The sequence below is a fragment of the Nerophis ophidion genome, linkage group LG14 (assembly GCF_033978795.1).
Source record: "Nerophis ophidion isolate RoL-2023_Sa linkage group LG14, RoL_Noph_v1.0, whole genome shotgun sequence".
NCBI classification, from domain to species: Eukaryota; Metazoa; Chordata; class Actinopteri; order Syngnathiformes; family Syngnathidae; genus Nerophis; species Nerophis ophidion.
This window is the reverse complement of record NC_084624.1, coordinates 53,930,271-53,954,703: the sequence shown is the minus strand read 5'-3', so window position 1 is coordinate 53,954,703 and position 24,433 is coordinate 53,930,271. Positions and strand designations below refer to the sequence as shown.

Sequence of the window (24,433 nt, the reverse complement as noted above, 5' to 3'; positions counted from 1 at the left end):
GCAGCTCAAAGACTTCTATGGAATTACAACGAAATGAACCCAGATTTCCCTCGCCCGGACGTGGGTCACCGGGGCCCCGCTCTGGAGCCAGGCCCGGAGTTGGGGCACGATGGCGAGCGCCTGGTGGTCGGGCCTGTTCCCATGGGGCCCGGCCGGGCACAGCCCGAAGAGGCAACGTGGGTCATCCCTCCAATGGGCTCACCACTCATAGGAGGGGCCATAGAGGTCGGGTGCATTGTGAGCTGGGCGGCAGCCGAAGGCAGGGCACTTGGCGGTCCGATCCTCGGCTACAGAAGCTAGCTCTTGGGACGTGGAACGTCACCTCACTGGGGGGGAAGGAGCCTGAGCTAGTGCGCGAGGTAGAGAAGTTCCGGCTGGATATAGTCGGACTCACCTCGACGCACAGCAAGGGCTCTGGAACCAGTTCTCTCGAGAGGGACTGGACCCTCTTCCACTCTGGCGTTGCCGGCAGTGAGAGGCGACGGGCTGGGGTGGCAATTCTCGTTGCCCCCCGGCTCAAAGCCTGCACGTTTGAGTTCAACCCAGTGGACGAGAGGGTAGCTTCCCTTCGCCTTCGGGTGGGGGGACGGGTACTGACTGTTGTTTGTGCTTACGCACCAAACAGCAGTTCAGAATACCCACCCTTTTTGGGTACACTCGAGGGAGTACTGGAAAGTGCTCCTCCGGGTGATTCCCTTGTCCTACTGGGAGACTTCAACGCTCATGTTGGCAACGACAGTGAAACCTGGAGAGGCGTGATTGGGAAGAATGGTCGCCCGGATCTAAACCCGAGTGGTGTTTTGTTATTGGACTTTTGTGCTCGTCACAGTTTGTCGATAACAAACACCATGTTCAAACATAAGGGTGTCCATATGTGCACTTGGCACCAGGACACCCTAGGCCGCAGTTCCATGATCGACTTTGTAGTTGTGTCATCGGATTTGCGGCCTTATGTTTTGGACACTCGGGTGAAGAGAGGGGCGGAGCTTTCTACCGATCACCACCTGGTGGTGAGTTGGCTGCGATGGTGGGGGAGGATGCCGGACAGACCTGGCAGGCCCAAGCGCATTGTGAGGGTCTGCTGGGAACGTCTGGCAGAGTCTCCTGTCAGAGAGAGTTTCAATTCACACCTCCGGGAGAACTTTGAACATGTCACGAGGGAGGTGCGGGACATTGAGTCCGAGTGGACCATGTTCCGAACCTCTATTGTCGAGGCGGCTGATTGGAGCTGTGGCCGCAAGGTTGTTGGTGCCTGTCGTGGCGGTAATCCCAGAACCTGTTGGTGGACACCAGCAGTGAGGGATGCCGTCAAGCTGAAGAAGGAGTCCTATCGAGTTCTTTTGGCTCATAGGACTCCGGAGGCAGTGGACGGGTACCGACGGGCCAAGCGGTGTGCAGCTTTAGCGGTCGCGGAGGCAAAAACTCGGACATGGGAAGAGTTCGGGGAAGCCATGGAAAACGACTTCCGGACGGCTTCGAAGCGATTCTGGACCACCATACGGCGCCTCAGGAAGGGGAAGCAGTGCACTATCAACACCGTGTATGGTGCGGATGGTGTTCTGCTGACTTCGACTGCGGATGTTGTGGATCGGTGGAGGGAATACTTCGAAGACCTCCTCAATCCCACCAACACGTCTTTCTTTGAGGAAGCGGTGCCTGGGGAATCTGTAGTGGACTCTCCTATTTCTGGGGCTGAGGTCGCTGAGGTAGTTAAAAAGCTCCTCGGCGGCAAGGCCCCGGGGGTGGATGAGATCCGCCCGGAGTTCCTTAAGGCTCTGGATGCTGTGGGGCTGTCCTGGTTGACAAGACTCTGCAGCATCGCGTGGACATCGGGGGTGGTACCTCTGGATTGGCAGACCGGGGTGGTGGTCCCTCTCTTTAAGAAGGGGGACCGGAGGGTGTGTTCCAACTATCGTGGGATCACACTCCTCAGCCTTCCCGGTAAGGTTTATTCAGGTGTACTGGAGAGGAGGCTTCGCCGGATAGTCGAACCTCGGATTCAGGAGGAACAGTGTGGTTTTCGTCCTGGTCGTGGAACTGTGGACCAGCTCTATACTCTCGGCAGGGTTCTTGAGGGTGCATGGGAGTTTGCCCAACCAGTCTACATGTGCTTTGTGGACTTGGAGAAGGCATTCGACCGTGTCCCTCGGGAAGTCCTGTGGGGAGTGCTCAGAGAGTATGGGGTATCGGAATGTCTTATTGTGGCAGTCCGCTCCCTGTATGATCAGTGTCAGAGCTTGGTCCGCATTGCTGGCAGTAAGTCGGACACGTTTCCAGTGAAGGTTGGACTCCGCCAAGGCTGTCCTTTGTCACCGATTCTGTTCATAACTTTTATGGACAGAATTTCTAGGCGCAGCCAAGGCGTTGAGGGGTTCCGGTTTGGTGGCCACGGGATTAGGTCTCTGCTTTTTGCAGATGATGTAGTCCTGATGGCTTCATCTGGCCGGGATCTTCAGCTCTCACTGGATCGGTTCGCAGCCGAGTGTGAAGCGACCGGAATGAGAATCAGCACCTCCAAATCCGAGTCCATGGTTCTCGCCCGGAAAAGGGTGGAGTGCCATCTCCGGGTTGGGGAGGAGACCCTGCCCCAAGTGGAGGAGTTCAAGTACCTAGGAGTCTTGTTCACGAGTGGGGGAAGAGTGGATCGTGAGATTGACAGGCGGATCGGTGCGGCGTCTTCAGTAATGCGGACGTTGTATCGATCTGTTGTGGTGAAGAAGGAGCTGAGCCGGAAGGCAAAGCTCTCAATTTACCGGTCGATCTACGTTCCCATCCTCACCTATGGTCATGAGCTTTGGGTCATGACCGAAAGGATAAGATCACGGGTACAAGCGGCCGAAATGAGTTTCCTCCGCCGGGTGGCGGGGCTCTCCCTTAGAGATAGGGTGAGAAGCTCTGCCATCCGGGAGGAACTCAAAGTAAAGCCGCTGCTCCTCCACATCGAGAGGAGCCAGATGAGGTGGTTCGGGCATCTGGTCAGGATGCCACCCGAACGCCTCCCTAGGGAGGTGTTTAGGGCACGTCCAGCTGGTAGGAGGCCACGGGGAAGACCCAGGACACGTTGGGAAGACTATGTCTCCCGGCTGGCCTGGGAACGCCTCGGGATCCCCCGGGAAGAGCTAGACGAAGTGGCTGGAGATAGGGAAGTCTGGGCTTCCCTGCTTAGGCTGCTGCCCCCGCGACCCGACCTCGGATAAGCGGAAGATGATGGATGATGGATGGATGGATTGTATTGTTTTTTTAAATAAAGGACAAGTGGTAGAAAATGAATGATTAATCTACTTGTTCATTTACTGTTAATATCTGCTAACTTTCTCTTTTAACATGTTCTATCTACACTTCTGTCAAAATGTAATAATCACTTATTCTTCTCTTCTTTGATACTTGACATTAGTTTAGGATGATACCACAAAATTGTGTATCGATCCGATACCAAGTAGTTACAGGATCATACATTGGTCATATTCACAGTCCTCATGTGTCCAGAAACACATTTCCTGAGTTTATAAACATAAGTAAATAAAAAACTAGATAAAATGTTGTAATGCTAAAAAAAAATATTTGTAATGATACCAAGTACACTCCTATACTTGGTATCATTACAGTGGATGTTGGGTGTAGATCCACCCATGGCGTTTGTTTACATTGTGACAGCGGTGAGCTACGGTGTGTAGTGAAGCATGTTTAGCTATTCCTCGTCCTCCAGTGATAATATACTTGTAAGAAACGTACTTTATTGGTCGCCATGGAGGCGAGGATTAGTGATTTAGAAGTAGCTAAAACCCTGCTAGCTAAAAGCTGTCTTAAAGCACCTCTTCCTGAGGGTGTTTCAGTGTTATAACTTCACTTTTATTTTTACTTTCAACGCCAAAATGTGTCCGTTCTCCCTTTTCTGTCTACACACTGTGTCTGCTTGTAAGTACTCCGTGATTGTGCGCTGCCGAACATGCTCGTCTGCTCTTAAACCAGCAATGTTTCAGTTTCAGTTTATTTTCAGTCTAACAAAAACATATTCAAACATGGATGACGATTCAAAAATGAATAACATGACTGAAACAGGCAGAAGCAAAAAAAGCTTATATGCCCAACATAAATTTTTTTACATTCAATTAAGTTACCTTTTCTAATAATTTTGTAATACAAAAAGAAATATAGTCATTCAGCATTTACAGTTAAGTTGCCCTTTAACAAATAATACAAAAATATGTACTTACACACATGCACTTTTTTGTAAACAGATAAACATACATACCTTCTAAATACAACATCTAACCAAACAAACATACATTTCTAGTTCACATAACTTTTTAAAATACATTGTGACATGTTCTTTTTGAAATTAAATACCGAGTCACTCATTTTTATTTCTTTACCAACAGAATTCCACAAATTAACACCGAGAACAGACAAACATCTACGTTTAACAACTAATCTTGCTTTTGGTAAAAATAAACTTAGATTCATCTCTTAGATTGTATGTACTGGTCTGTAGAGAGAAGTATTTTTGAATTCCTTCTGGAAGAGTATTTATTTTTGCTTGTCATGATGTTGCGACGCGGCGGGTAAGGGGGATGGGGGACCGGTATTTTTTAGAGGTGGTATAGTACCGAATATGATTCATTAGTATCGCGGTGCTATAATAGTACCGGTATACCGTACAACCCTAGTTTGAATACACTAATCACAGTTTGTGAATCACTAAATCATACAAACTTCAGTTCAATCTCAGTGTAAAAACAGGTAAATATTACGTAAATGGAACGATAAATATAAAATACGTAGGGAAAAAATATATAAAAACTAATCCTATACACAGAATACACAGAATGACATTAACTTTGTGGCTTATTTCACTGAAAATGTATTCTACTTGGTGGCTGATATGCTTTAGTATTGTAATATTAATGGTGTAGTACAGGGGTAGGGAACCTATGGCTCGCGAGCCAGATGTGGCTCTTTTGATGACTGCATCTGGCTCTCAGATACATCTGAGCTGACACGATAAGTAATGAATAATTCCACTTTTAATCACAGGGTTAGAACGTTCAATATATAAAACATTCTCATGCTTTTTTATGTTTAAGAAGTTGCGTTAATGGTAAGACGTTATTTATTTATTATTGGTTAGTGTGGGGCTTGCCCTCCTGGGGGTTCTTCAGACCCCCAAGCACCGACATGAGAGCCTTTTCAGGGTTACAATATTGTTTTATTTTTCAATAAGTCTCCCAGTTGCTTTCCAGCAATTGTATTTTTGTCTTTCTTTCTTGCTCGTGCTCTGGCTCCAGCTCCAACCCTGTCTCTCCTCCTGGCTGATGCTTACAGTATAACAGAGCGACATGTGATTAGATATCAAGGCCCAGGTGGGCCGTCTACACACCTGTGGCTGATTTCGAGGCCAGTCCTGGCAACACCCCGCTTCGCTGCAGGCCCGCAGGCCACGCCCCCTCCACAGTTAGCTTCATAATAACAATGTTAATACAAAGAATAAGAGACATATTATACTCTAGAAATTTTGGTCTTACTTAAAAATGCATGTGTTTAGTTGTGTTCAGTGTTAAAAAAAAATATCATATGGCTCTTAGGGAAATACATTTTAAAATATTTGGCTTCTTGGCTCTCTCAGCCAAAAAGTTTCCCGACCCCCTGGTGTAGTACATCGGGACTACTAGTTTTTCTGGATATGAGCAGTCTCTCAGCCTCCTCACCACTAGTTGGCGTAGCAAATGTCACAATGAAGTCCTTCAGAGTCCATAAAAACATCCGATCTTACTGGCTAGCTTTAGCTTATAGCCAAAGATGTTTTTTTCCAAGCACGGGAAGGAAGAAAGTGAGTCTAAATGACAATGCTGGTATGTAGATGTGGATGTTGATTTAAAGAAAGAAATCGACAAAAGATGACGGAGGGTGTAGTCCACTTGGTGAAAACACACATCTAAACGGGGGACATTTATCCATGAAAATGTAAAGAAGCTGCGGACGTTGTCTTTGACGCAGAAGCAGCTGGAAGGTGATAATTGGGATGTGCCGATCGATCAGCCAATTTCCAGAATTGTATCACATTCTTAGGGGTGTAACTGTACGTGTATTTGTATTGAACAGTTTCGGTTCAGTGAGGAGGTGTACCGAAAGAGTTTCCACATGGACATATTAAGTAGTGTAAACAATACTCAAAATGGCGGACATTTGAGGCATTTAAGAAACTCTGCCCCGCTAAAGAGGACATGACCGGTGAAAAGAGGAAGTATGGTCAGTCCATACTTCCTCTTTTCACCAGACATGTCCTCTTTTGCGGGGCTGTCCGGGTGGAGTTTCTTAAATGCTTCAAATGTACGGCATTTTAAGTTAGGGTTGCGTGTATTTTCAATGTACGTTCAGGGTTAAGAAGATGTAAAAAAACAAAAGAAATTGTGCACGCAGCAGCATTGGTGAGGGAGGGGCAGAGAGCGAGAGAGTTATGATAAACGCGCATGCGTCGCCAGGCTCTGCTTTTTATCCATTGATTTATCAGAGAGGCCGTGCGCAACCCGAGGGTCCCTGGTTCAATCCCCACCTAGTACCAACCTCGTCACGTCCGTTGTGTCCTGAGCAAGACACTTCACCCTTGCTCCTGATGGGTGCTGGTTAGCGCCTTGCATGGCAGCTCCCTCCATCAGTGTGTGAATGTGTGTGTGAATGTGGAAGTAGTGTCAAAGCGCTTTGAGTACCTTGAAGGTAGAAAAGCGCCATACAAGCACAACCCATTTATCATTTAATTTTTCATTATCTATAGCAGGGGAGTCAAAAGTGTGCCGGAGGTCATTTGCGGCCCACAGCTAATGTTTTAAAGGTCCACGGCACATTCTAAAAATACTATTAAAATTGACAAAAACATGACAAAAGTGAAATAAAAAAGCTTAAAGGTTAAATGTAATTTAGAAAAAAGTTGCAATGTTGACTAATAAAACAAAGCTGTTTTTTTTTTTTCTTTCAAACTGTCATTGCTCAAAACATAATATTGAATCAAAATCAATGTTATTATGAATTATTGACCTATCCAAGGTTCACATTAAATATTCCACTAAAAATAAAATTTTTGGTGGAAGATTTTGCAAATTTGGTAAATAAATAACACACAAATTATATTTTGTTGTTTTCTTACTGTACCGAAAATGAATCGAACCGTGACCTCTGAACCGAGGTACGTACGGAAGCGAAATTTTTGTGTACCGTTACACCCCTAACATTCCTTCACAAAACTACCGTAGTGGTTTGTACTACATTCTATTGTATTGTTTTTCACACAATATTTGATATCTAAATGTACTTTTTTTCTTTTTAAAAGACATGTTGAAACTGTCATGTTTTGGGGGACCATGTTTAAATGGATTTGAAATCATTTCAAACGGTTTCACAGTACAAGTTTTTCAAAGTAAGAGCCGCGTCACACAACTCGTATCTGGAAGTAAAATTGGTATTTGTATAAAATATAAATATACCGTAAGTCTTGGTTCAAGGTTTCTTTTTAAGTTTTTCTTCTGGTTCTGTCGCTCATTCTATTGCTTTTCAGTTTGTTACAGTACATCCTTTGAAGAACCAGATTTGATTTTGCTGTACATCTTCTGGCAGAGTTACACATTTCGGGGGAAAAAATTGCCCTGTTGTGCAAAACATAAATGTCCACTGTAGTGGACACTGGTTCCCCGGAGGAAAAGTTGGTAATGACTTGATGTCATTAAGAGATGTTTTATGACCAGGGTTCCACAAACTGAGGGTCTTGGGCTCAATATGACCCTTACGACACAACTTTGGCAAACTCTTTTTAGTAATAGTTTCAGTTTGTTGTTATAAATGTGTGCACATTCTGTTTATTATTCATGTATCCAACTAAGGAACAGTTGACATTCTTACTCCCGAGCATTAGCTTATAGCCAAAGATGGACATGACTTTGTTTTTCCAAGCCTGGGAAGGAAGAAAGTGAGTCTGAAGGACAGTGCTTGGATGTAGATGTAGCTTTAAAGAAAGAAATCGACAAAAACATGACAGAGGGTGTAGTCGACTTTGTGAAAACAAACATCTAAACGGGGGACATTTATCCATGAAAATGTAAAGAAGCTGCAGACGTCTTTGACGCAGAAGCAGCTGGAAGGTGATACTTGGGATGTGGCGATCGATCAGCCAATTTCCAGAATCGTATCCCATTTCTTCATAAAACTATCGTAGTGGTTTGTACTGCATTCTGTTGTATTGTTTTTCACACAATATTTAATATCTAAATGTACTTTTTTTTTCTTTTTAAAAGACATGTTGAAACTGTCATGTTTTGGGGACCATGTTTAAATGGATTTGAAATCATTTCAGACAGTTTCGCAGTACAAGTTTTTCAAAGTAAGAGCCGCGTCACACAACTCGTATCTGGAAGTACTATTGGTATTTATATAAAATATTAATATACCGTAAGTCTTGTTTTAAAGTTTCTTTTTAAGTTTTTCCTTTGGTTCTGTCGCTCATTCTATTGCTTTTCATTCAGTTTGTTACAGTTTATCCTCTGGAGAACCAGATTTGATTTTGCCGTACATCTTTTGGCAGAGTTACACATTTCGGGGGAAAAAATTACCCTGTTGTGCAAAACATAAATGTCCACTGTAGTGGACACTGGTTCCCCGGAGGAAAAGTTGATAATGACTTAATGTCATTGAGAGATGTTTTATGACCAGGGTTCCACAAACTGAGGGTCTTGGGCTCAATATGACCCTTACGACACAACTTTGGCAAACTATTTTTAGTAATAGTTTCAGTTTGTTGTTATAAATGTGTGCACATTCTGTTTATTATTCATGTATCCAACTAAGGAACAGTTGACATTCTTACTCCCGAGCATTAGCTTATAGCCAAAGATGGACATGACTTTGTTTTTCCAAGCACGGGAAGGAAGAAAGTGAGTCTGAAGGACAGTGCTTGGATGTAGATGTAGCTTTAAAGAAAGAAATCGACAAAAACATGACAGAGGGTGTAGTCGACTTTGTGAAAACAAACATCTAAACGGGGGACATTTATCCATGAAAATGTAAAGAAGCTGCAGACGTCTTTAACGCAGAAGCATCTGGAAGGTGATACTTGGGATGTGGCGATCGATCAGCCAATTTCCAGAATCGTATCCCATTTCTTCATAAAACTATCGTAGTGGTTTGTACTACATTCTATTGTATTGTTATTCATACAATATTTAATATCTAAATGTACTTTTTTTTTCTTTTTAAAAGACATGTTGAAACTGTCATGTTTTGGGGACCATGTTTAAATGGATTTGAAATCATTTCAGACAGTTTCGCAGTACAAGTTTTTCAAAGTAAGAGCTGCGTCACACAACTCGTATCTGGAAGTAAAATTGGTATTTGTATAAAATATAAATATACCGTAAGTCTTGTTTCAAGGTTTCTTTTTAAGTTTTTCTTCTGGTTCTGTCGCTCATTCTATTGCTTTTCAGTTTGTTACAGTATATCCTTTGAAGAACCAGATTTGATTTTGCTGTACATCTTCTGGCAGAGTTACACATTTTGGGGGAAAAAATTACCCTGTTGTGCAAAACATAAATGTCCACTGTAGTGGACACTGGTTCCCCGGAGGAAAAGTTGATAATGACTTAATGTCATTGAGAGATGTTTTATGACCTGGGTTCCACAAACTGAGGGTCTTGGGCTCAATATGACCCTTACGACACAACTTTGGCAAACTATTTTTAGTAATAGTTTCAGTTTGTTGTTATAAATGTGTGCACATTCTGTTTATTATTCATGTATCCAACTAAGGAACAGTTGACATTCTTACTCCCGAGCATTAGCTTATAGCCAAAGATGGACATGACTTTGTTTTTCCAAGCACGGGAAGGAAGAAAGTGAGTCTGAAGGACAGTGCTTGGATATAGATGTAGCTTTAAAGAAAGAAATCGACAAAAACATGACAGAGGGTGTAGTCGACTTTGTGAAAACAAAAATCTAAACGGGGGACATTTATCCATGAAAATGTAAAGAAGCTGCAGACGTCTTTGACGCAGAAGCATCTGGAAGGTGATACTTGGGATGTGCCGATCGATCAGCCAATTTCCAGAATCGTATCCCATTTCTTCATAAAACTATCGTAGTGGTTTGTACTACATTCTATTGTATTGTTATTCATACAATATTTAATATCTAAATGTACTTTTTTTTTCTTTTTAAAAGACATGTTGAAACTGTCTTGTTTTGGGGGACCATGTTTAAATGGATTTGAAATCATTTCAAACAGTTTCGCAGTACAAGTTTTTCAAAGTAAGAGCCGCGTCACACAACTCGTATCTGGAAGTAAAATTGGTATTTGTATAAAATATAAATATACCGTAAGTTTTGTTTCAAGGTTTCTTTTTAAGTTTTTCCTTTGGTTCTGTCGCTCATTCTATTGCTTTTCAGTTTGTTACAGTTTATCCTCTGGAGAACCAGATTTGATTTTGCTGTACATCTTCTGGCAGAGTTACACATTTCGGGGGAAAAAATTACCCTGTTGTGCAAAACATAAATGTCCACTGTAGTGGACACGAGGAGGTAAAGTTGATAATGACTTAATGTCATTGAGAGATGTTTTATGACCTGGGGGTCTTGGGCCCAGCATGACTCTTAAGACACAATTTTGGCAAACTATTTTCAGTTTTTAAATTTAAATCCGTGCACATTCTGTTTATTATTCATGTATCCAACTAAGGAAGAGTTGACATTTGTTTTGCTGTGTTACTTTTGTCAGAGCTACATATTTCGGAAAAGAAAATAGCACTGTTATGCAAAACATCAACGTCCACTACAGTGGGCGCTACTTTTAAGGAAGATTTCCGGACAGATCAGTAGTTTGGCGGCGCCTTCTCCTCCACACAGCATGAGAAAGTGTCTGAAAAAATCCGACTAATGCAGGGGTGTCCAAACTTTTTCCACAGAGGGCCGCACACGGAACAATTTAAGCATGGGGGGCCAGTTTGATATTTTTCATTTTCAAACCATAACTAAATATATGGATTTTTTTTTAAATCCTTAGGGCTCCTGGGGAGCATAGAGGGTCTTAGTCACTAAAATGTAAAAAATAAGTCTTATTATTATAATTTTTATTTATTTATTTAAAGCTTACAGTAATTCTCTGTATCAACTTGAGGTTGATATAAAGTAAAACAAATAAGGTTTTATGCCTTTTCTGTCAAAGACAACTTTGTTTTTTATAATAAAACTGAAATATGCAGTATTTAGATAGATAGTACTTAAATGATTCTTTCAGGTGAGTTTCTTTATTTAGCAATTAAAGCCCTCAAAGATCAATAATGCAGGACACCATTGATTTTAATTATTTAATATTTTTGAGTAGTCACAGTGAAAAGTGAAATAAAGTCCTACTAAATATATTTGAGATCCCCACTCATAAAGTGATGCATTTTTATTTGTTTTTTTGAACTTTTAACACTTGAATTTCAAGATCAACTTCCGATATATCTGTCGATTTTAAGTTTGAACTATTATTTTGTTTGTTTTATGCTCTTTTGTCAAAACTTTGATGTTTTTATATGGCAACCACACAACATATGCAATATTTTTTCCACATAAAACATTTTAAAGTGATATTTTATAATTAATAATTCATTATAACATCGATTTTTTTAATTTTTTTTTTTTTGAGCAATGGAAAAAAAATAAAGACAACATTGCCACTTTTCCTTATTAGATTTCACCTCATTCCACTTTTTTAAAATGTTTTATTTTTTCAATACTATCAATTTTGTCATTTTTGCAGAATGTGTGACGGGCCGGTAAACGATTAGCTGCGGGCCCCAAATGGCTCCCCCGGCCACACTTCGGACACCCCTGGACTAATGTGATCTTTTGTGATTTGTTTTCCAAAAGTTTGGTGAAGCTGACGTTACGTCCTTCTCTGTCTCTGCTCAGGAACTGGTGCGCCTTCGTCGTGCAGAAGAACGTCAGCTGTGCCGTGCAAGGCAGCGTGGAGAGCTTCCAGAGGCCTGTGGTGGCCCCGGGCCCCTGCCCGCCCTACATGACCAACTGCCCCAGGGCGTAAGTCTGCATTCACGTCGCCAAAACCAATATTCCAATACTAATACAAGCAATGGATGCGGATGAGGATTACTGTTGCCGGTGTGGTTGTGAGCGTGTATCACGTTTTAGGGCGTGGGGGTTTTGGAACAACTTTCCAGATGTTCCCGAAGCCCGCAGGGAAGTGATGTCATCCATTGTTTCTCTGGGAGCAAGTGGAGCAATTTGATTCCAAGACAAATGTTAGAGGTCATTTACAAACAACAACAAAGACGGCCAGCGTGCAGAAATGTTTTTACTCATTTCCAACTTTGGAAGAGTGTCTCGTTTATGTCTCAGTTTCATATTTTGAATGTCGTTTGAGGGAAGACGTAGAAGGATTAACTTCTTGGCCTACACCAGGGGTCCTCAACCCAAAACGTTGAAAGAGCCATATTGGACCAAAAACTAATCTGTCTGGAGCTGCAAAAAATGAAAAGTTGTATATAAATATTATAATGAAGACAACACACGACGTAAGTGTCTATATTAGCTCTAATAACCTACTATCAAAATAACCTTAAAAGTCTTATATAAGTGTTATAATGAAGACAACACACGACGTAAGTGTCTATATTAGCTATAATAGCCTACTATCAAAATAACCTTAAAAGTCTTATATAAATGTTATAATGAAGACAACACATGACGTAAGTGTCTATATTAGCTATAATAGCCTACTATCAAAATGACTTTAAAAGTCTTATATAAGTGTTTTAATGAAGACAACACATGATGTAAGTGTCTATATTAGCTCTAATAGCCTACTATCAAAATGACTTTAAAAGTCTTATATAAGTGTTATAATGAAGACAACACATGACATAAGTGTCTATATTAGCTATAATAGCCTACTATCAAAATAACCTTAAAAGTCTTATATAAATGTTATAATGAAGGCAACACTTGACGTAAGTGTCTATATTAGCTCTAATAGCCTACTATCAAAATGACTTTAAAAGTCTTATATAAGTGTTTTAATGAAGACAACACATGATGTAAGTGTCTATATTAGCTATAATAGCCTACTATCAAAATGACTTTAAAAGTCTTATATAAGTGTTATAATGAAGACAACACATGACGTAAGTGTCTATATTAGCTATAATAGCCTACTATCAAAATAACCTTAAAAGTCTTATATAAATGTTATAATGAAGGCAACACTTGACGTAAGTGTCTATATTAGCTCTAATAGCCTACTATCAAAATGACTTTAAAAGTCTTATATAAGTGTTTTAATGAAGACAACACATGATGTAAGTGTCTATATTAGCTATAATAGCCTACTATCAAAATGACTTTAAAAGTCTTATATAAGTGTTTTAATGAAGACAACACATGATGTAAGTGTCTATATTAGCTATAATAGCCTACTATCAAAATGACTTTAAAAGTCTTATATAAGTGCTTTAATGAAGACAACACATGATGTAAGTGTCTATATTAGCTATAATAGCCTACTATCAAAATGACTTTAAAAGTCTTGTATAAGTGTTATAATGAAGACAACACATGACGAAAGTGTCTATATTAGCTATAATAGCCTACAATCAAAATGACTTTAAAAGTCTTACATCAGTGTTATAATGAAGACAACACATGACATAAGTGTCTATATTAGCTATAATAGCCTACTATCAAAATGACTTTAAAAGTCTTATATAAGTGTTATATTGAAGACAACACATGACGTAAGTGTCTATATTAGCTCTAATAGTCTATCAACATGACTTTAAAAGTCTTATATAAGTGTTATAATGAAGACAACACATGACATGTCTATATTAGCTCTAATAGTCTATCAACATGACTTTAAAAGTCTTATATAAGTGTTACAATGAAGACAACACATGACGTAAGTGTCTATATGAGCTATAATAGCCTACTATCAAAATGACTTTAATAAAAGTCTTATATAAGTGTTATAATGAGGACAACACATGACGTAAGTGTCTATACTAGTTATAATAGCCTACTATCAAAATGACTTTAAAAGTCTCGACCCCAAAAGGGACATGCAGTAGAAAATGGATGGATGGATGGACGTCTTATATAAGTGTTATAATGAAGACAACCCATAACATAAGTGTCTATATTAGCTATAGTAGCCTACTATCAAAATGACTTTAAAAGTCTTACTTAAGTGTTATAATGAAGGCAACACTTGACGTAAGTGTCCATATTAGCTATAATAGCCTACTATCAAAATGACTTTAAAAGTCTTATATAAGTGTTATAATGAAGACAACACATGATGTAAGTGTCTAAATTAGCTATATTAGCCTACTATCAAAATGACTTTAAAAGTCTTATATAAGTGTTATAATGAAGGCAACACACGACATAAGTGTCTATATTAGCTCTAACAGCCTACTATCAAAATGACTTTAAAAGTCTTATATAAGTGTTATAATGAAGACAACACATGATGTAAGTGTCTATATTAGCTCTAACAGCCTACTATCAAAATGACTTTAAAAGTCTTATATAAGTGTTGCAATGAAGGCAACACATGATGTAAGTGTCACATCCGTTGTGACCTGAGCAAGACACCCTTGCTCCTGATGGGTGCTGGTTAGCGCCTTGCATGGCAGCTCCCTCCTTCAGTGTGTGAATGTGTGTGTGAATGTGTGTGTGAATGGGTGAATGTGGAAGTAGTGTAAAATCGCTTTGAGTACCTTGAAAGTAGAAAAGCGCTATACAAGTACAACCCATTTATTTATTTATTATATTAGCTATAATAGCCTACTATCTACATGACTTTAAAAGTCTTTTATAAGTGTTACAATGAAGACAACACATGACGTAAGTGTCTATATTAGCTCTAATAGCCTACTATCAAAATGACTTTAAAAGTCTTATATAAGTGTTATAATGAAGACAACACATGACGTAAGTGTCTATATTAGCTATAATAGCCAACTATCAAAATGACTTTAAAGTCTTATATAAGTGTTATAATGAAGACAACACATGACTTCAATCAATCAATGTTTATTTCTATAGCCCTAAATCACAAATGTCTCAAAGGACTGTACAAACCACTACGACTACAACATCCTCGGAAGAACCCACATAAGGGCAAGGAAAACTCACACCCAGTGGGCAGGGAGAATTCACATCCAGTGGGACGCCAGTGACAACGATGACTATGAGAAATCAGCAGCGTAGAGATGTCCCCAACCGATACAGGCAAGCGGTCCATCCTGGGTCCCGACGAGCGGTCCATCCTGGGTCTCGACTCTGGACAGCCAGTACTTCATCCATGGTCATCGGACCAGACCCCCTCCACAAGGGAGGGGGGGACAGAGGAGAAAAAGAAAAGAAGCGGCAGATCAACTGGTCTAAAAAGGAGGTCTATTTAAAGGCTAGAGTATACAGATGAGTTTTAAGGTGAGACTTAAATGCTTCTACTGAGGTAGCATCTCGAACGGTTATGGAGAGGGCATTCTAGAACACTGGAGCACGAACGGAAAACGCTCTATAGCCCGCAAACTTTTTTTGGGCTTTAGAAATCACTAATAAGCCGGAGTCTTTTGAACGCAGATTTCTTGCCGGGACATATGGTACAATACAATCGGCAAGATAGGATGGAGCTAGACCGTGTAGTATTTTATACGTAAGTAGTAAAACCTTAAAGTCACATCTTAAGTAGGGAGAGCCGAAAATAATACGTTACAGTAATCGAGACGAGGCGTAACAAACGCATGGATAATGATCTCAGCGTCTTTAGTGGACAAAATGAAGCGAATTTTAGCGATATTACGGAGATGAAAGAAGGCCGTTTTAGTAATGCTTTTAATGTGTGACTTAAAGGAGAGAGTTGGGTCGAAGATAATACCCAGATTTTTTTACAGAGTCGCCTTGTTTAATTGTTTGGTTGTCAAATGTTAGAGTTGTATTATTAAATAGAGGTCGGTGTCTAGCAGGACCGATAATCAGCATTTCCGTTTTTTTGGCGTTAAGTTGCAAAAAATTAGCGGACATCCATTGTTTAATTTCATTAAGACACGCCTCCAGCTGACTACAATCCGGCGTGTTGGTCAGCTTTAGGGGCATGTAGAGTTGGGTGTCATCAGCATAGCAGTGAAAGCTAACACCGTATTTGCGTATGACGTCACCCAGCGGCAGCATGTAGATGCTGAAGAGTGCAGGGCCAAGGACCGAACCCTGGGGAACTCCACACGTTACCTTAACGTAGTCCGAGGTCACACTGTTATGGGAGACGCACGAAAGTGTCTATTTTAGCTATATTAGCCTACTATCAACATGACTTTAAAAGTCTTATATAAGTGTTATAATGAAGACAATGCATGATGTGTCTATATTAGCTCTAATAGCCTACTATCTAAATGACTGTAAAAGTCTTATGTAAGTGTTGTAATGAAAACAACACATGACGTAAGTGTCTATATTAGTTATAATAGCCTATTTTCAAAATGACTTTAAAAGTCTTGACCCCAAAAGGGACATGCAGTAGAAAATGGATGGATGGATGGAAGTCTTATATAAGTTTTATAATGAAGACAACACATGACATAAGTGTCTATATTTGCTATAGTAGCCTACTATCAAAATGACTTTAAAAGTCTTATGATGAAGACAACACATGACATAAGTGTCTATTTTAGCCTACTATCAATGACTATGAATGACAAATGACTGTGTGTCGCAGGCTGAGGCAAATCTTTGTTGAGAGAAATGTTGACATTTAATATTTATTCTACACATTTTTACAACTTTGGAAACCATTATTAAATCCGAGGCTACTCGGAAGGTGAGATAACTCCTGGAAATGACTGGCTTTCAAGGACCAAAGGTATAGATGTGTGTGTCCAAGGTAAAGGGAACTGCAGGCTGTGCTGTCTTCTTTTAATACAAAGCCCGTTTCCATATGAGTTGGGAAATTGTGTTAGATGTAAATATAAACGGAATACAATGATTTGCAAATCCTTTTCTTCCCCGTGGTCTCCTACCAGTCGAACATGCCCTAAGGAGGCGTTCGGGTGGCATCCTGACCAGATGCCCGAACCACCTCATCTGGCTCCTCTCCATGTGGAGGAGCAGCGGCTTTACTTTGAGTTCCTCCCGGATGGCAGAGCTTCTCACCCTATCTCTAAGGGAGAGACCAGCCACCCGGCGGAAGAAACTCATTTGGGTTGCTTGACCCCGTGATCTTGTCCTTTCGGTCATAACCCAAAGCTCATGACCATAGGTGAGGATGGAAACGTATATCGACCGGTAAATTGAGAGCTTTGCCTTCCGACTCAGCTTTCTTGCTCTTACTGTGCACTTTGGATATCGATGAACGCCACAAGCCATCTGTTTTGAGTGACTTTCACGACAACACAATAACCAAAGTGATATAGCGAGATCAACGGCTCACCGTGTCTTGTTGACGGCAATAAGGAAAGAGGCGATGCAATCTACCATATTTGGTACCTCGTTTGTGCTTTGGTTTCCTTGATGGTCATTTTAATTGAGTGAATCATTTGAAAACTGCTTGCTGATTGTCCCTATCATCCATCAATTAAAGTACAAATAGACACTGCTCTCCTCTGTTCAAAAATACTTTTCTGTTTTGTTTTCCTCTGCAGATACCAAACCCGGTTTCTCCCCACATACAAAATCTCCTACAAGAAGGTCACAGAGTTGGAGTGGCGATGCTGTCCAGGCTACCAAGGACCTGGCTGTAGGGATCGAAAACCCACCCCAGAACGCCACGTAGCGCAGAGAACTCAGCCTGACGATGGTCCGTCAAATCCTACGTATTCAAGCAGACACCCGCAGAGTAAGAAGACATTTTCTCCATGGATGTGTTGATTCACTTTGAACACAAAGGATCACTGTGTTCCCTGCTTCTAGGACCAGAGCGCAGAGAGACGGGGCACCATGAGACAAAGCATGAAGGGACAGCGGCACAGGTGCACCTTCTGGAAGGTGAAGTCCGGCGCCTCTCTCAGACTGTCCTGGACCTGCAGTCTGCCTTTAAGGAGTTAAATGCCAACCTGCGGGCAGACCTCCAGGATGACACAAAGAAGATGTTGGTGACCCTCTTCAACAACGTGCAACCACCAGTTAGTGCAGCGGTCCCCGGACCTGAGGAGAGTCCTGCAGTGCTGGATGGCCACCAGGCTTCTAGAGGTGGAATGGCCGGAGACAAGGTCCTGGAAAAAATAGAAGCTCGCCTGGACGATATCAATGATGCGTTAAAAGGCAAGGAGGAGGTGCTGGAAGACCTGCGAGGGGCAGTGACGAGTCACGAGGGGCAAATCCGTGTCCTGATGGATGCCTCGCAGTCGCAGACACCCACCATGATGGAGCTGGATGTTGTTCAGAGCTATATCGACGGAAAAGTGGAGAAGCTGAAGAACGAGCAAGACAAAACAATGAAGGAACAGCTGGACAAGATACAAGCGTCATGCAGCAGCAAAATCCAGTCCTTACAGAAGACCTGCGAGGACAGCCGTGACCAAGGATTGGACAGCCTGACCACACTGGTGGACAACAAGGAGGCTGCCATAAGAAAGGAGATCCGGGCGCTGCGTTTGGACATGGTGGCTGCAGACGGGCCTTCGCGGACTCAGAGGCAAACAGACCCTGTTAACAAGCAAGAGGACCAGAGCGACCACAAAGACTTGTGGCGTGAGATCGACCGCATCACAGAAGCTTACCGGACCCTGAACGCTCGCATCGACAACGAGTTGGCACACCTGTCAGAGCCTCGAGAGAACGACGACTTCAGCCCGCTGATTGAAGAGCTGGAGGCCCGCATCAACGTCACCGAACAAAATGCAGAGACTCATTGCTTCTACGTAGAGGGAAAGCTGACGCAGACCATCTCAGAGGAGGTGGCATCGTTGCGCCAAGTCCTGGATGAGCGTCTGAACAACATGGAGGACCAGTTCACCAGTATGCTGGTGGAGATGAGCAATAACTCTTTTCCAGGGATGTTTGGAGACTCCATGGATGCCATGCAGGCGGAAGTCAGCAACAACAAGTTCCTCCTGCAGGGTTTGGACGACAAAATCAACGCCGTCGGAGAGATGTGCTCCGCAGGGTGCTCCGGATCGGAAGCAACTGTTGGCGCAGGAAGTTTCTTACCAACAAATACGAGTCTAGAAGACATCCGGACTGATCTGCGTCGCTACAAAAACGACTTAAATGTCCTGCACACGGTCGTCAACGCAAATACTGACAAGCTGCAGCAAATGCAGGACGACGTCGGAAAGGATTCAGCTGGCGGCGACCAGGGTTCCAAGACTATGGATGACTTCCAGAAGGGGTTGAGTAACCTCCAAGATAACGTCCTTAGTCTTGCCGGTGCAGTCACTGGCCTGAGTGACTCCTTGAGCAAATACAACCAAGACATGCTCCAAATAAACGCAACGTGCTGCCAGGCGGGAAAGAAGCCGGCGCTGGACACTGCCGGTGTCCACACGGAGGAGCTGAAGAACAAAGTGGACACTCTCAGCAAGCAAGTGTCCACCGTGTTAATCCGATTTCAAGGAGTGGAAGGACGAGTGAGCACGCTTGAGAAGGTGGGCGGAGCCTCTGCTGGTATTGGAGAGCCAAGAAGCGGCCTGGAGAGACATGTAAGACTGCTGCAAGACGCCGTGGACAAGATGAACGCCACTTATGGAGGCCACGGTGCAGACATCGTGGAACTAAAGAAAGCGCTGCAGAGGTTTCAGGCCCAGCTGTCCGTCATCGTCAGACAGGTTTCCAAAGACATCACTGCCAAGGAGCCAGGTGAGTCTCTGACATCACTCGCTGGAGTACTTCTTTTATACAGCGTTCCAGTAGACTGAGGAGGATAAACATCAGGTTTTAGGACATCTCGTTTGTTTAAACCAGGACTATTCAACTAAATTGTCCAGGAAACTTCTCCTGTCGCTATTTTTCTTATTTCATATATTCTTAAAGGCCAACTGCACTTTAAAAACTGTTGCCTATCGTTCAGAATCATTATGAAAGATATGAAGAGTTCATATGCAAAAGCAGATAAATCCATTTTAACCGATTCTGTATATTAACGATTTTCTGCCTGCTGGTGTTGTCGGTACATATACAAGCATACAATGGTTTATTTAATATCAACATAAGCAAGTCATGAAAGCCTAAACTTTTAAGAAATGCTGATGTAATGAATGGCTTTCAAATAAGAGTGTTTGATGTGGTTTTACGTCAAAAGCAGATATATCCAAATTATGATATGTTGCAAAAACAGATATCTCCAAAATCGTTTTCTTTGCGGTCGTTATTTCGCATAATATTCAAGATAAAGATAGAGAGAAAAACAGAACGTGAAATTTATCGAAAGCCACATTTCAAGGTAACAACTGTTCACATTTATTTACTTCATTATTTAACAGTTTCGATCCCTTGGTACGTATAAATCTAGCTGTCCCTGCGAACATTGTTTTTTCGTACTTGCTAACCGGACATGCTTTTTTGGAACTGTGACCTCACATATTTACCTTGTGCTTTTCAGCACAAAATGAAAAAACAAAAAAACAGTGTTGCAATGAAGACAATGTTTTATTAATAAAAACAAGCACAAATGCTCAACCTGGTTTGCCTCTCAAAAACACTCCTGTGCAGATAACAGCTCACTCATCATCGCTATCGACATTAGCTCCATGCTAGACAACATCGTTTAACGCAGCGGTGTAAAACTCACGGACACACGTGCTAGCGCCAACATCAAATAACTTCAACACGTCAGTTTTTTTTCGCTGGCTTAACAGTTTTGTTCACAGGAGAAGCTTCCAAATTATTCATGCGCGGATAACAACACTGAGTGAGTCCGAGCGCGCTGCCATTTTGTTTGTCACGTGATCCCGTACTGCAGCGCTGGTTGGGCAAACGGATATATCGGCTTTTGTGATAAATGATCCATGGCGCTTATCGGCCTTTGCAATAAATCGCTGAACTAAATGACGTTAAAAGCGGCATTTGTCTGCATTTGCAAACAAATTGATTTTGGTATACCACAATAGAAGTGGTGGACTATATATTACCGAGGCTGGGCTAAACTTTATCAAAATGGCGTTTATCGGTTTTTGCGTATGAACTCTTCATATCATGGATGGATTTTTTTTATTAATTAAATAAAAGGAAATAAAAGTCTGCTTACAGAGGAGCCAATGGGAGCTTCACTATTTCGCCCATAAAATTCAATAACCATTAAAAAAGCACCAACAATATCAATCAATGTTTTATTTATGTAGCCCTAAATCACAAGTGTCTCAAAGGGCTGTACAAGCCACAATGACGTCCTCGGTTTAGAGCCCACATAAGGGCAAGGAAAAACTCACAACCCAGTGGGATCACAATGTGAATGACTACGAGAAACCTCCGAGAGGACCGCAGATGTGGGAGACCGGATGCAATGGATGTTGGGGGGGGTTCTAGCATAATATTGTGAAAGTCTAGTCCATAGTGGGTCTAACAAAATAGTGAGAGTCCAGTCCATAGTGGATCTAACATAATAGTGAGAGTCCAGTCCATAGTCGATCTAACATAATAGTGTGAGTCCAGTCCATATTGGATCTAACATAATAGTGTGAGTGTCCAGTCCATAGTGGATCTAACATAATAGTGAGAGTCCAGTCCATAGTGGATCTAACATAATAGTGAAAGTCCAGTCCATAGTGGATCTAACATAGTAGTGAGAGTCCAGTCAATAGTGGATCTAACATAATAGTGTGAGAGTCCAGTCCATAGTGGATCTAACATAATAGTGAGAGTCCAGTCCATAGTGGATCTAACATAATAGTGTGAGAGTCCAGTCCATAGTGGATCTAACATAATAGTGTGAGAGTCCAGTCCATAGTGGATCTAACATAATAGTGTGAGAGTCCAGTCCATAGTAGATCTAACATAATAGTGTGAGAGTCCAGTCCATAGTGGACCTAACATAATAGTGTGAGAGTCCAGTCCATAGTGGACGGGATTCTCGCTGCTGTCTTGGATCCGCTTGAACTGAACTCTGGCGGCTGTGTTGGAGCCACTATGGATTGAACTTTCACAGTATCATGTTAGACCCGCTCGACATCCATTGCATTCGGTCCCCTAGACCAAGGTCCAAGGTTTCTCATAGTCAGCATTGTCACTGGCGTCCCACTGGATGTGAATTCTCCCTGCCCACTGGGTGTGAGTTTTCCTTGCCCTTTTGTGGGTTCTTCCTAGGATGTTGTAGTCGTAATGATTTGTGCAGTCCTTTGAGACATTTGTGATTTGGGGCTATATAAATAAACATTGATTGATAGTGTGAGAGTCCAGTCCATAGTGGATCTAACATAATAGTGTGGGAGTCCAATCCATAGTGGACCTAACATAATAGTGTGGGAGTCCAGTCCATAGTGGATCTAACATAATAGTGTGAAAGTCTAGTCCATAGTGGATCTAACAAAATAGTGAGAGTCCAGTCCATAGTGGATCTAACAAAAGAGTGAGAGTCCAGTCCATAGTGGATCTAACATAATAGTGTGAGAGTCCAGTCCATAGTGGATCTAACATAATAGTGTGAGAGTCCAGTCCATAGTGGATCTAACATAATAGTGTGAGAGTCCAGTCCATAGTGGATCTAACATAATAGTGTGAGTCCACTCCATAGTGGACCTAACATAATAGAGTGGGAGTAGAGTCCATAGTGGACCTAACATAATAGGGAGAGTCCAGTCCATAGTGGATCTAACATAATAGTGAGAGTCCAGTCCATAGTGGATTTAACATAGTAGTGTGAGAGTCCAGTCCATAGTGGATCTAACATAATAGTGAGAGAGTCCAGTCCATAGTGGATCTAACATAATAGTGAGAGTCCAGTCCATAGTGGATCTAACATAATAGTGATAGTCCAGTCCATAGTGGATCTAACATATTAGTGTGGCAGTCCAGTCCATAGTGGATCTAACATAATATTGTGAGAGTCCAGTCCATAGTGGATCTAACAAAATAGTGAGAGTCCAGTCCATATTGGATTCAACATAATAGTGAGAGTCCAGTCCATAGTGGATCTAACATAATAGTGTGAGAGTCCAGTCCATAGTGGATCTAACATAATAGTGTGAGAGTCCAGTCCATAGTGGATCTAACATAATAGTGTCAGAGTCCAGTCCATAGTGGATCTAACATAATAATGAGATCTCCAGTCCATAGTGGATCTAACATAATAATGAGATCTCCAGTCCATAGTGGATCTAACATAATAGTTTGAGTCCAGTCCATTGTGGATCCAACATAATAGTGTGAGTCCAGTCCATAGTGGATCCAACATAATAGTGAGAGTCCAGTCCATAGTGGATCTAACATAATAGTGAGAGTCCAGTCCATAGTGGATCTAACATAATACACACACACAAGGAAGAGAGGGGGCGCAGAGGAGAAAATAAAATAAACGGCAGATCAACTGGTCTAAAAGGGAGTCTATTTAAAGGCGAGAGTATACAAATGAGTTTTAAGATGGGACTTAAATGCTTCTACTGAGGTAGCATCTCTAACTGTGACCGGGAGGGCATTCCAGAGTACTGGAGCCCGAACAGAAAACGCTCTATAGCCCGCAGACTTTTTTGGGGCTCTGGGAATCACTAATAAGCCTCCATGTGCCCCCTGACCTAAAATAACTTTGACACCCCTGTTGTAAACAAAAAAGTGCAGTTCCCCTTTAAGAACCAACATCCTCTGTAGTGGACATTTTATTTGTGACTGTCTATTGTGTCAGGGTTACTAAATTCTGAAAATAACAGGAGTATACTCTGCTGTTTTTAAGGACCTACTGCAAAAAATTTTTGTGAAAGATTGTCTTTATGTTCATGACAGCGCTGTGGTGTCTCTTCCAAGTATTTTTCCATAAACTCCTCCCCAGTTGAATAGTTCTGGTCCAAGCTAACTCCCACTCTGACTTCAGGCTGATTAGACTTATCACCACATAATTGTACATGGTAAACACTTTTTATGGGACTGACAAGCACATGTTTGTCAAATTTGAGCAAGATTGGTTGAAAAACATCAAAGTGGCTCAGGCATTGGTCATTAGTATAGTTATTAAGGGTGTAACGGTACGTGTATTCGTATTGAACCGTTCCGGTACGGGGGTTTTGGTTCGGTTCGGAGGTGTACCGAACAAGTTTCCACACGGACATATTAAGTAGCGCACCGTACGTTGTGTAAACAATGCACACCGAGGCACAACACAGGGCATGCTAGCAGCGACCGGGCTAGGACAACATGTAAAACGCAGAGCTGGAAGACCCTCCTGCCTCGTTAACATCTCCCGTTTGGGAACACAACAACGGAGGACGAGAGGGGGGACATTGTTCTCTTCACTTCGCTTCAATAAAGATAAAGACTA

General features: G+C 41.8%; 1 protein-coding gene across 1 annotated transcript in view; it reads left to right on the top strand.

Moving 5' to 3' along the window:
• The window catches only part of emilin2a (elastin microfibril interfacer 2a), a 62,709-nt gene that overhangs the window by 3,987 nt on the left and 34,289 nt on the right, over window positions 1-24,433 (top strand). Inside the window, exons 2-4 of the mRNA XM_061921058.1 lie at window positions 11,932-12,057; window positions 17,676-17,869; window positions 17,944-19,830. Of these exons, the coding sequence (XP_061777042.1) occupies window positions 11,932-12,057; window positions 17,676-17,869; window positions 17,944-19,830 (2,207 nt within the window). The remainder of the gene's footprint in view (window positions 1-11,931; window positions 12,058-17,675; window positions 17,870-17,943; window positions 19,831-24,433) is intronic.